The 10992-nt window shown below is 31.5% G+C and overlaps 1 protein-coding gene across 2 annotated transcripts; it reads left to right on the top strand.

The window, feature by feature from the left end:
• Nucleotides 1-1290: 1290 nt before the first annotated feature.
• On the top strand, nucleotides 1291-10164 carry LOC122403530 (cell division cycle and apoptosis regulator protein 1-like). Of its 2 annotated transcripts, none has more exons than XM_043407086.1 (15): nucleotides 1291-1443; nucleotides 2072-2199; nucleotides 2570-2841; nucleotides 3040-3294; nucleotides 3432-3695; nucleotides 3762-3987; nucleotides 4469-4746; nucleotides 5462-5717; nucleotides 6735-6800; nucleotides 6879-7082; nucleotides 7178-7357; nucleotides 7476-7826; nucleotides 7917-8286; nucleotides 8365-8708; nucleotides 8792-10164. In XM_043407086.1, exons 1-15 carry the CDS (start codon nucleotides 1386-1388, stop codon nucleotides 9074-9076), a joined length of 3537 nt encoding a protein of 1178 aa, XP_043263021.1. In that variant the 5' UTR covers nucleotides 1291-1385; the 3' UTR covers nucleotides 9077-10164. The 2 variants fall into 2 exon arrangements, with proteins under 2 accessions (XP_043263021.1, XP_043263022.1); XM_043407087.1 differs by lacking the exon at nucleotides 1291-1443 and adding an exon at nucleotides 1570-1668.
• Nucleotides 10165-10992: the final 828 nt, after the last annotated feature.

Genomic DNA, 10992 nt, shown 5'->3' with positions numbered 1-10992 from the left:
AGTAACAAAAATTTGTTGTGTGACGTAATTCTTCTTCGGTTGACAATCTTTTATTTTTATTCGTAGTCATATTATAATAAATTATCTACGATTAAATATTTATACTATTTAGAAAAGTGTACATGCTCACGCTTGTGCACATATATAGATAATTTAAATAACATGTTTTCCCACAAATAAAAAATTAATTATATTTTGCGGACAATAGGCGCAACATTTGTGAAACTGCTCTATTCAAACCACCTGTCTTCAATATTTTTCTTTGAATACTATTACAACTACCAAAATTTTATTTTAATTCATATTATAAATGAAACGTACAATTATACCAATGAAACTCATTTAACATAACCAAAGGATGTTATGTCATGCATTGCCTTGGATCTTGATAATCTTAATCGTGGACCAATCACGATTCTGTTCAATTTCATTGTGCATTTACGCCGGACATGACGTTCGATTACCACCATTGCGATAGCTCTTTCAACGAATAAAATACACATATACATGTATATGTACTATTCCCTTTTCACGTTGATATTGTTACATGAAATACACTTAAATAATCGACCGCTATTTCATATTTAGATTTGTTTTTTATGTAGCTACATACATATATAGATTTAAATGTATGGAAATACAGGTACTGATGTTTAAAAAACGTACATTATTTAAAACCAGAGTATGATCAAAAACATTTAAAATATAATGTTCGATAAATGAATGTCAAATTAAATACAAATATTTAATTTCTCAAATTTCCATATTATACTTGACATATGACTATATTGGCATTAACTTTAGCATTTAATATTTAGAATAGTAATTCCAAAACATCTACATATTTCAATTAGTATCCAGGTCTGATATATAATTTAAATAAATTAATTCAAGTAAAATCGAACTTTCATTTTCACAACAATGTAAATAAAATAATATTTTTATATTTGTTCAAACTTGAAAATAAAATAATTTAATTATTATATACTATTTAGAAATCGCATTTTTTCCAGCGTATCTACCACGTCTCAACCATCACGGAATGAATTATTCTATACTTCTGTGACATATATTGTACAATACAATCAAATTAAATTCTTATTTCATACTGTTTACAATTATTTAAGTATCCATTCGCAGTACATTAATAATATATTAATAAAATTAATTGTTGGGTGAATTTAAGACAGTATCAATATCGTAAAACGTTTTAGAAGAGACATTTCATTCGAAATTTAAAATTTAATTCACTTCCTGCAAAGGGCAATATTTGATTTCAGTAGTTGCAGCTGAAAAGATGGCGCCCGAATGAAAGACGCTCAATTAAGAGTGTGCAAGATCTTATTAAACTCGTAATATTAATAATTTTACGTACTTCTAAGAAAATGAGTAATCTATCACCATTTGGAGGTGGTAAAAACCCACCATGGGTTCGCAATGCAGGTAAATGGATTTTGTTATTAATGTATCTTGTTGTCGTCCCGTGTGCAAGACAATAACGTTGCCAAATTTCTGTTATATTTTACACAAGCCAATAGAATGTATTTATAAAATGGGTTTTTAACGATGCTTTGTACAATATCGAAGTATTAAAAAATAATTTGTTGTTTCTATTCAACAGTAATGACCTTGGATATGTTTTATAAAGGGAAGGAAGCATTAAAAATTGTTAGTGTTTATTTGTAATTACAATTGTTCAAAGAAACAAATTTTCCCTTCTTTTCACAGTAAACATTATTATTTGTGTATTCGTAAAGTTCACATATGAATTTAATTAAAAGCTGAATCGTTGGGTACAAATTAACAAGAAAATAATACACATGTGTATTTTCATTTTTTCTAGTTTTTGTAGTCGTACAATTTTTTGAGGCAAAAATGTGGAGTCTATTATACATCAATATAGTTCTAAAATATTCATAAAATATATTATATGCGATGAAATAATTAACCAATATCGCATATTATGCAATTGATTTGTAATATAATTTATGTAATATATATGTATATACTCGTATTGATATTAACAGTTAAACATGTATTTAATACACATTTTATTTGTATTTCTATGTAGGTCAAGGAATCCAAAATATTCAACAACAAATGTTAGGTCAGGCGATGGGTAGTATAGGTGGACAACCTATGGTTCAATATCAGCAACAAACTCAACAGGTTTATCAACAAAGTTTGGGATTACAACAGGTCAGTAATAAAAATGAACGATTAGTAATAGAATAAAGAAAAAATATAGTACATATTTACAATGATAAATAAATGTCCTAATGTATTATCCATTTTCAATTTCAGTTTTATATTAATTTTTTTTCTCTTATATATTAATCATTTTACTCCATAATTTAAGAATTTTTGTTTATTAGTTTCACTTTAATATTATAAATATAATATACATACATATTTTTTGTATATTATCAATTACTCTAAACTATACGTAATTTTCTACTAGATTGCTAGAAATATATTGTTTAATTTTTGATAGATAATATTTAAGAATTTAAGAATTTACTTATATAAGGGTAATGTATTATAGAATAATATATATTTTATAAAATAGCCTAATATAACCATGGCTTCGATGGCAACACTTGGATCTAATTTGCCATCGAGTATAGCAGGACAGTTGTACCCTCAAGTTGCTACAGTTTCATATCCAACACCAAGAGCATTAAATACAAATGCATTTCAACCTTCTGTTGCTGGTGTACCACAGCAAGTACAACAGAATGTACCCTCATCGTCTACCAAACAAAGAGTTTTTACTGGCACAGTGACCCAAGTATATGATAACTTTGGTTTCGTAGATGAAGATGTATTTTTTCAAACAAAGTAATGAAATCAAAATTCAGATATATAATACAAGGTGCATTTGAAAATTTCCAGGATATTGATTGCTAAGTGCATTGGAAGCATAGTAAAAATGTGAAAATCGAATTTATAAAAAATGTTGCGGAATTTTATGAATGCAACTTGTATATTAAGTTTGTAACTTGGGATTTATGTTGTGTAATATTATTTTTATTTTAGTGCATGCGTTAAGGGATCGAATCCAGTTGTCGGCGATCGTGTGCTTGTAGAAGCATCCTATAATCCATCTATGCCATTTAAGTGGAGTGCTACCAGAATACAAGTACTTCCTATGGGAAATAATAATAGTAATACTAATACACAGCAAAGTAATCAAACTGCCCGTCAACAGCAGCAACAACAACAGCCGCAACAAAATCGAACCTCAGGAACATACAATGCTGTACCTCCGCCTGCCGAAAATGCTAACAATAGGCGAGTAATATGCATTTATTTTATGCGTCTAATATTAATGATATTTATTGGTATTTTATGTACATAGAAATTAAGATTTGAACGTTGTTCTCGTATAATATAACCATTTCATGGAGCAAGCATATGATTATATATAGATTTACAACTAGTGCAACGAGTGCTAATACAGTTAGTAATCGCAACAAAGTTGGAAGAGTAAGAGAAAGATCTCCTCGAGAACGAAAAAATGAAGAAGATGAAATTGAAAGGAAGAGGCGTCGTGAAGAAAGAATTAGAGAACGTGAAAAGAAAGAAGAGCGTAGTCCATCGAGGACTAGAAGGAGTAAATCTCCAAGACCACGACGACGTACTAGAGTTGTACCACGTTACATGGTACAAATACCAAAAATAGCACTTGATTTGTAAGTATAGTTTATCTATAATATATTTCTTCTGTACCATAATTTTATTGCGACTTATTACTTTAGGCCTGAAGCAGATGTACTTGAGATAAGAAGACGCTATCAAAATATGTATATACCTAGTGATTTCTTTTCTACTAATTTCCGCTGGGTTGATGCATTTCCACCACATATGCCATTTGCTCTTAATAAACCATGTTCTTTCCATGTCATGCATAAGGACGTTGATCCTTGTCTCGAAAATACAGCAATACTAGAGCCCTCGGATGCTGATTATCTATTCTCAGCGAAGGTCTGTGACATTACATCTCTAGTGATTGAAATTGTTGATGAAATGATGGACAATGTTAATGTCTTATAGAGAATTTTATAATGTACGAATGTGCAGCAATTGTTATACTCGTGCAATGAGCTCATCGAGAAGAATTGAATATTACTTTTATCACGATATTTAGTTGGGAACACCTTTCAATATCTTTTGTTAACTTTAAGTACTAGAAATTGAAATCAGCTATTTTTTATTTTACAAGAAACAAATGCGGACCTAATAATTCTAAATTTTTTATTTAATTTTATATGAAGATTTTTTCATTTTATTCTGTATGTATAAATATCGCTACACGCTCTTAAATGCAAAATGCTCTACACGTCTTAACATTGCTCTTCCTATTTAAGATAGATGATTATCTTGTAAACGGATATCTTTTTTAAAATAGTACAAACTTCGAATTTATGTTTTATAAAATTTGACTAAAGTAACACACATTTTGTAGGTAATGCTGATATCCATGCCTGCTATGGAAGAAATATATAAACGGTGTTGTGGTGTTTCTGAGGATAGAGATCCAGATCGCGATTATGTACATCCCACGCGATTAATAAATTTCTTGGTAGGCTTGCGAGGTAAAAATGAAACAATGGCTATTGGTGGGCCATGGAGTCCTTCTTTGGATGGTCCTAATCCTGACAAGGATCCATCGGTTCTGATCAGGACAGCAGTAAGGACGTGTAAAGCACTTACGGGGATAGATCTGTCCAGCTGCACTCAGTGGTACGATTCTTCAGATATTGACATTTCTTTTTGTTTTTATTTTTAGAATACAATTACAGTGTTCGAAGCACTTCGTTAAAAGAGCAACGTGATGCTATCTAGTTTCTCTGCCCGTTTTTATTTCATTACTAGTCGAATACATTGTCAAAGTTACTTCGGTACTATTCAAATGCGAAAATTGAGAATTATTCTCATATTGAAAATTTTGAACGCGTGGACTTTCTCCTATTATATAGATGTGTGATATGCATTATCTTTGGCAACATATATCTTCAACTGTGTTAAAGGCATGGGACACAATGTTGTAGCATTAAGAAACATTCGACAGGTGTATCATCCGTGAGAGAAAGTAACTTCTAATGCGAGTTCTGGCTTGATAAACTAAGGTTGTAGCTCAATCTGTGTAGAGAAGGGAGGTATGTATTTGTACAATAACACGATCGACCTGATGGAAATTGCTGCACTGGATCCTGTATCGAGCACCAAGATGATGATATACGAGCAGTGGTGGCAGACAAATCATCACTATTGTTGTATTGTCATTGTGACCCACTCAGTCGTGCTTTATCGAATGGTCTACATTATAAGCTGTGTGTGGCTTTGTATGCAGTGCGTGGGCTTTACGAACAAACGAGCGAACACTTAGCATATAAGGCAAAGCTAGGCGGGATTAACCTGAGTTGACGTTTGGGTATTGTTTTTCCTTGCGGCACAGGTACCGCTTCCTGGAACTCTACTACAGACGTGCAGAAACGACCCACAAGTCGGGGCGAGTGGTGCCGTCTCGCGTTGAAACCGTCATACTATTTCTCCCAGATGTTTGGAGCTGTGTACCTACCAGATTGGAATGGGATGGCCTGCAACTCAGCTATAAGAAACAACTGGAGCGAAAATTGCTGCGCACTGCCTCTAACCCTGACGAATCGGATGCTGCCAATGACACTGATGAGGCTGCCGTCGCTGATCAAAAGGCACTGCCAACATCATCCCATATTACTTTACCTTTTTATTACATTATATAATCGTGCAACTGTTTTCCCATTACTAAACTGGATTTTCAATAGGCTCTACTTGCTCATTGATCCAAACTTCAAGTATTTTCTCGTCTTTGGATATTTATTTAATTTTATTTTCTGAATAAAATGAATACATAGTCTTTTATTATTTAAAAAAAAAACCAAGAAAAATTTGTTAACAATTTATTTTTATATATTAATGTTTAATATACTGTGTTCGAATGTAGCTAAATTTATTATTTAACGGACTTTTGGTTTTGCATATATATTACTTTTGAGGCTTTGGACTTAACTAACAGTTCTTGCCTCTAACCAGTCTCCTAAGTCGAGGTTTCACTGTACCATCGCAGCAATATATAATCATTTGTATTAAATTTTTAACGATTCACTCATTTACTGTTATCGATATAAAATGTCACATACCTAGTAATATAAAAGTGATATAATAATTATAGATCGTAAATTGCAATATTTTTACGATGTTTACAGTGTCGAAAGAAATATTTCAGTTATCATAAAAAATGATCAATGAGTAATGTATTGCAAGTATTCCCTTAGCCACTGGCAGTCACATTGCATTAACAAGAGAAGCAAGCAAGCCTAGCTCGGAGAAGAGCGCAGCTGAGCCATTCCCTTTCCTGAAACCTTCACCATCATTGATAAATCATTCAAAAGTTTCATTTGATAATCGTTATATACAACATTATTGATATTATCCATAACCTATCAACCACACAGACACCAGAGCCAGGACACTATGAGAATCTAGCAGTTACTTGAGTCATACTTGATGGTCATCGTGAATGAAGAACCGTGTATATCATTACAATGTGAGAGAGTGGTGGTAAAATAGAGAGCGTTGAAAGAATGAAGAGGGAGTGGTTTCGTTTCGTTATAGGGGCTGCTTCTGTTTTGTAGTTTTTTATCCTGTTCGTTACTTCTGCGACATAATGTGTGATTTTTTCTTTCCAGGATGATCCAGTACCCGAGAAAAAGGACCCCGCTCATTATTCTGAGCTGGACCCAAAATCTATGAATGTCAGTACTTTATTGTTTCGGTTACTCCAATGTCTCGTTATTACTTATCCATGCTTATATATTATTAATCTCGTACAGGTAAACGAACTACGTCAAGAATTAGCTGCTCGTACTTTAAATTGTAAAGGCCTGAAATCGCAGTTGCTTGCAAGACTTATGAAGACGATAACCTCAGAACAGGCTAAAGAGGAAGGAAGACAAGACGACATTGAAGAAAATGAAAAAGATATTTCACCACCACCAAAGGAAGAGGACGATAAAAAATTCAGGGACAATAAAGATGTAATATTCCTTATCTATTACTAATCTTTAGTAATTAAAGTTAAAAATTGGAAATAAATATGCATATTTTAAACATAACAAAATTAATGATTCAGCATGATGAAGATAGAAGAAAGCTTTGCGAACGTGAACGTGCTGCTCTTGAGAAACGGTATACTTTACCGGAATCGTCTCACATAATCGTCCATCCTTCCAGAATGGCTAAAAGTGGAAAGTTCGATTGTACCGTTATGTCTTTAAGTGTACTTTTAGATTATAGGCCAGAAGATACAAAGGTACTACAGATTTATATCCAATTATCAGAATACGATTTCTCGATGCTTTCTGACGAATCCTACTTTTCGTGATTAAACAAATAATTATTATGTTACGTAAACAATACATTGTTTTTAGGAACATTCCTTTGAAGTATCATTGTTTGCGGAACTCTTTAACGAGATGTTAATGCGAGATTTCGGTTTTCGAATTTATCGATCATTGTGTAGTCTTCCTGAAAAACCTAAAGAAAAGGATGAAGATAAGAAGAAGGATAAGAAAGATGATAAGAGAGATGAGAAAAAAGATGATAAAAGGAAAGACGACGAGAAAAAGTGTATCAGGAAAGATGAAAGGAAGGATGATAAAAAACGAGAAGGAAGTAAAGATAAAAAGGACGAGAAGGATGGAAAAATTAAAACAGACGATAAGGATCGTGAAAAAGAAAAGAACGATGACGATGATGACGATGAAGAAGACGAATCCGATGTAATATGATATATCTTTGGATATGTTACTAGATACACGCATCTATTTATATTTTCTGTATACATTTGTTATAATGATTTTACTTTGCAGGATGATGATTCGATTAAAGATGGTAGGAAAGATAGAGAAAGGGATGGAAGGAAGAGAAAAACAAAATTGTATACACATGATCCTTACCTTCTACTTTCTTTTGTTTATTTCGATCAAACTCATTGTGGATATATATTCGACAAAGATATAGAAGAACTTATTTATACTTTAGGATTGAATTTATCAAGAGCTCAAGTTCGTAAATTAGTACAAAAGGTAGTAACAAGAGATTCCTTGCATTATCGTAAATTAACAGATAGATCCAAGGAAGATGATCCAAAAGAGGATAAGAAAGATGAGAAAGATACGGACAAGGATGAATCTACCAAGACAGAGAGCGAAGAAGAAATACTACGTTCGTTAGCACTTGGTACATTTTCAAATTCTTACGATTCGAATATTATTAATATTTCAATACAGTACCAATGTTTTCTAATTTTTATTTTAGGAAATAAAAAATTGTTACCCGTATTTGTTGGAAGTGGACCACCATCAAAGAGAGCACGAAGAGAAAATACAGCCTCGGAACAGTCTGACGAGCCAATTATATCAGAAGGTTTTGTCATGTACAAAGGTTCTTTATTAGATGTGGAAAAACTTGTAAGCCAATTAAAAAGATCGGAAAAGGCTCGATTGGATACAGAAGAGCGCATGATGGAGTTACAGCACGAACTAACGATAGTAAACGAAAAATCTGCAAAACAAACAAATAACATTAAAGCCCTTTCTGACGACTTGAAGATGTACAAAGACAAATTAAGAAGTACAGACGAAAAGCTCAAAAAAGTATCGGTAAGTATTGTTTCTTTCATTCGAGGAAACACAATGAACTTGCAAAATATATTAGTGTTTCGTTTTTTTCTTTTTCTTTGCAGACTGAATGTCATACATACCTCACTGCAGTAAAAAATATGTATCACATAGCAGCAAAAATGATGCAGTCTGACACAAAGAAAGTAGAGATTGTAGAAATACAAGATGAGAAAGTTGGCGAAGTAAATGGATCAGAAATTGAAAACAAATTTAAGGCAGATACCAGGTGGGGAGATAATAAGGTTGCAGTAAAAAGAGAATTTGCAGAAACAGATAAAGATAAAAAGTGTGACAATAAAGTCTCGATTAAGAAGGAAGTCGTGGATACTGATAAGGAAAAAAAGTAACAGATATTACATTCTTTATTTATTGTAAAAGATACGAACGCATCGATATAAAATTCTAATTGTACTAGTAACGAGAAAGCTATAAACGTGCTGAGTGGTGATAGCACAAGGGATAAATGGGATATGAAATTTGTCCATATGAAAGTAAATGACTCTGAAGAAACCTGTTTTATAACTTTTTTCACTCAGTGACAATATGTGGTAAACCTGTTTCTCTGCATATTACATTAGAAGAAAGATCACGCGTTTTATTAGTATACATAAGTGATACTGAATAATGCAAATATTAGAACGGATCACTATATTGCCATTTTTCACATAAATTTGTCAAGTTTTATGCAGATAGACAAAATTCTTAAAAATCTTTGAAATACCTAATGTGACTCTAACCTGTTATAAAGTGCCAGATATTAATAGCCAGTGTATATCGTAGGCTTGGAATAAGTTTACATTGAACATTCTCATCATTTGACCAGTACACACTTTCTAATTTTTATTGTATTTTTAGATAAATTCAATCATCGATCAACTCATTGAAATCTAATATTCTTTCATTTTTTATTTCGTTCTGTAATAAACTGTGATTTATTAAGAAAAATAGTGTATCACAATGCAAAGTTCTTTTCTTTTAATAGTTTGTATTTAGAATTACAACGTTAGCATTGTTGCTTCTACGCATGGATTATAAGCATTATACTTTTAATCCTTAAGTGACCTTAGATAAATTTTTATTTATCGTGGGTACTTTTCTCTCGAAGCAGCAATCGATTAACAGGTTTAACAATAGCAATGTGTTTGTATTATGTTGTAAACGTATTTATTGTTTTGTACACAGAAGACAGTATGAAATAAAACTTTTATGCGATATGCATAACACCAATCATAAAGTAGACAGTAATAATTAATTTAAGGGATATCGTTAGCATTATTTTTTTTGTGCTGCATACAAATTAGAACTTTATATTACTCTATATTTTCTGTAATTGTTGTAAATACTTTTACGAAAACGTTACCTAAGAGTAATTTCAGCACCAAAGTATCTGTAGGCAATTTAATTCCAAGTAAATACATTAATGTGTATAAAGTGTAGCAATTACAAAACGTTACGTACATACATACCAGTTCATTTGTATAAATACAAATATGATTTCTGTTAACATTGTTTAATATCAATTTTACAAGGATTTATATATTAATAATTACATACAATGAAAACATAAAAAGATGAGTCCTCGTGATGTCCCTCATTTAAATACATATTGCACTGAATACTCGTAGAAAATCTTATGTGCTGTGTTATTAAATAGTACACAATGCCAAGGATACTATTTTGTATGTGACGATTTACTGTAGAGAATCATTTTTGTAGTTTATGATTAGAAAATTATATTCTTGTCAACAAGTCGTTAATGCTCTAATAACAAATACAATACAATGAATATGTACGTAAAATAAAAATGATGAAAATTGTAAAATTGCTCTCTTGAAAAACAGTACATACTTGGAAATTTAAGTATATATACAAAAAAGAAAAAAAAAATAAAGTTTAAACAGTTTATGTTATTTTTGTTTCCACCTTTTTATATATTTATTACACGAAAATGCGGATTGAGTATAATCATTTATTAAAAAACTCATGTTTGTTGGAAATGTTTGAGTTAAATAATGCAATTGCACCTTATCAAAGCTTAAATCGAGAATTGCAATACGTTGAATATACGTTGAAATAAATTTTAAGTTCGTTAGTTTTTTTTTAAAATGTTACATAAATCTAATCCTGTGAAAAAAATAAAGATGTCAATAGCCAGGTGACAGTAATAACAATTCATTCAAACATAACTTCATTTATTATTCTACCGCATTTAGGGCCACAGAAGCAACATATTTATACATGTAATGTACAAATGAAAATAAGG

The sequence above is a fragment of the Colletes gigas genome, unplaced genomic scaffold (genome assembly GCF_013123115.1).
Source record: "Colletes gigas isolate AHSC1104 unplaced genomic scaffold, ASM1312311v1 Colletes_gigas_Sc00059, whole genome shotgun sequence".
Taxonomy (NCBI): Eukaryota; Metazoa; Arthropoda; class Insecta; order Hymenoptera; family Colletidae; genus Colletes; species Colletes gigas.
This window is presented reverse-complemented; position numbering and strand designations above follow the sequence as displayed.

Coding starts and splice junctions, on each gene's coding strand:
- LOC122403530 (XM_043407086.1), top strand. CDS start 1,386: ATGAGTAATCTATCACCATTTGGAGGTGGTAAAAACCCACCATGGGTT. Junction 1,444..2,071: donor ACCATGGGTTCGCAATGCAG/GTAAATGGATTT, acceptor ATTTCTATGTAG/GTCAAGGAATCCAAAATATT. Junction 2,200..2,569: donor AAAGTTTGGGATTACAACAG/GTCAGTAATAAA, acceptor TTTATAAAATAG/CCTAATATAACCATGGCTTC.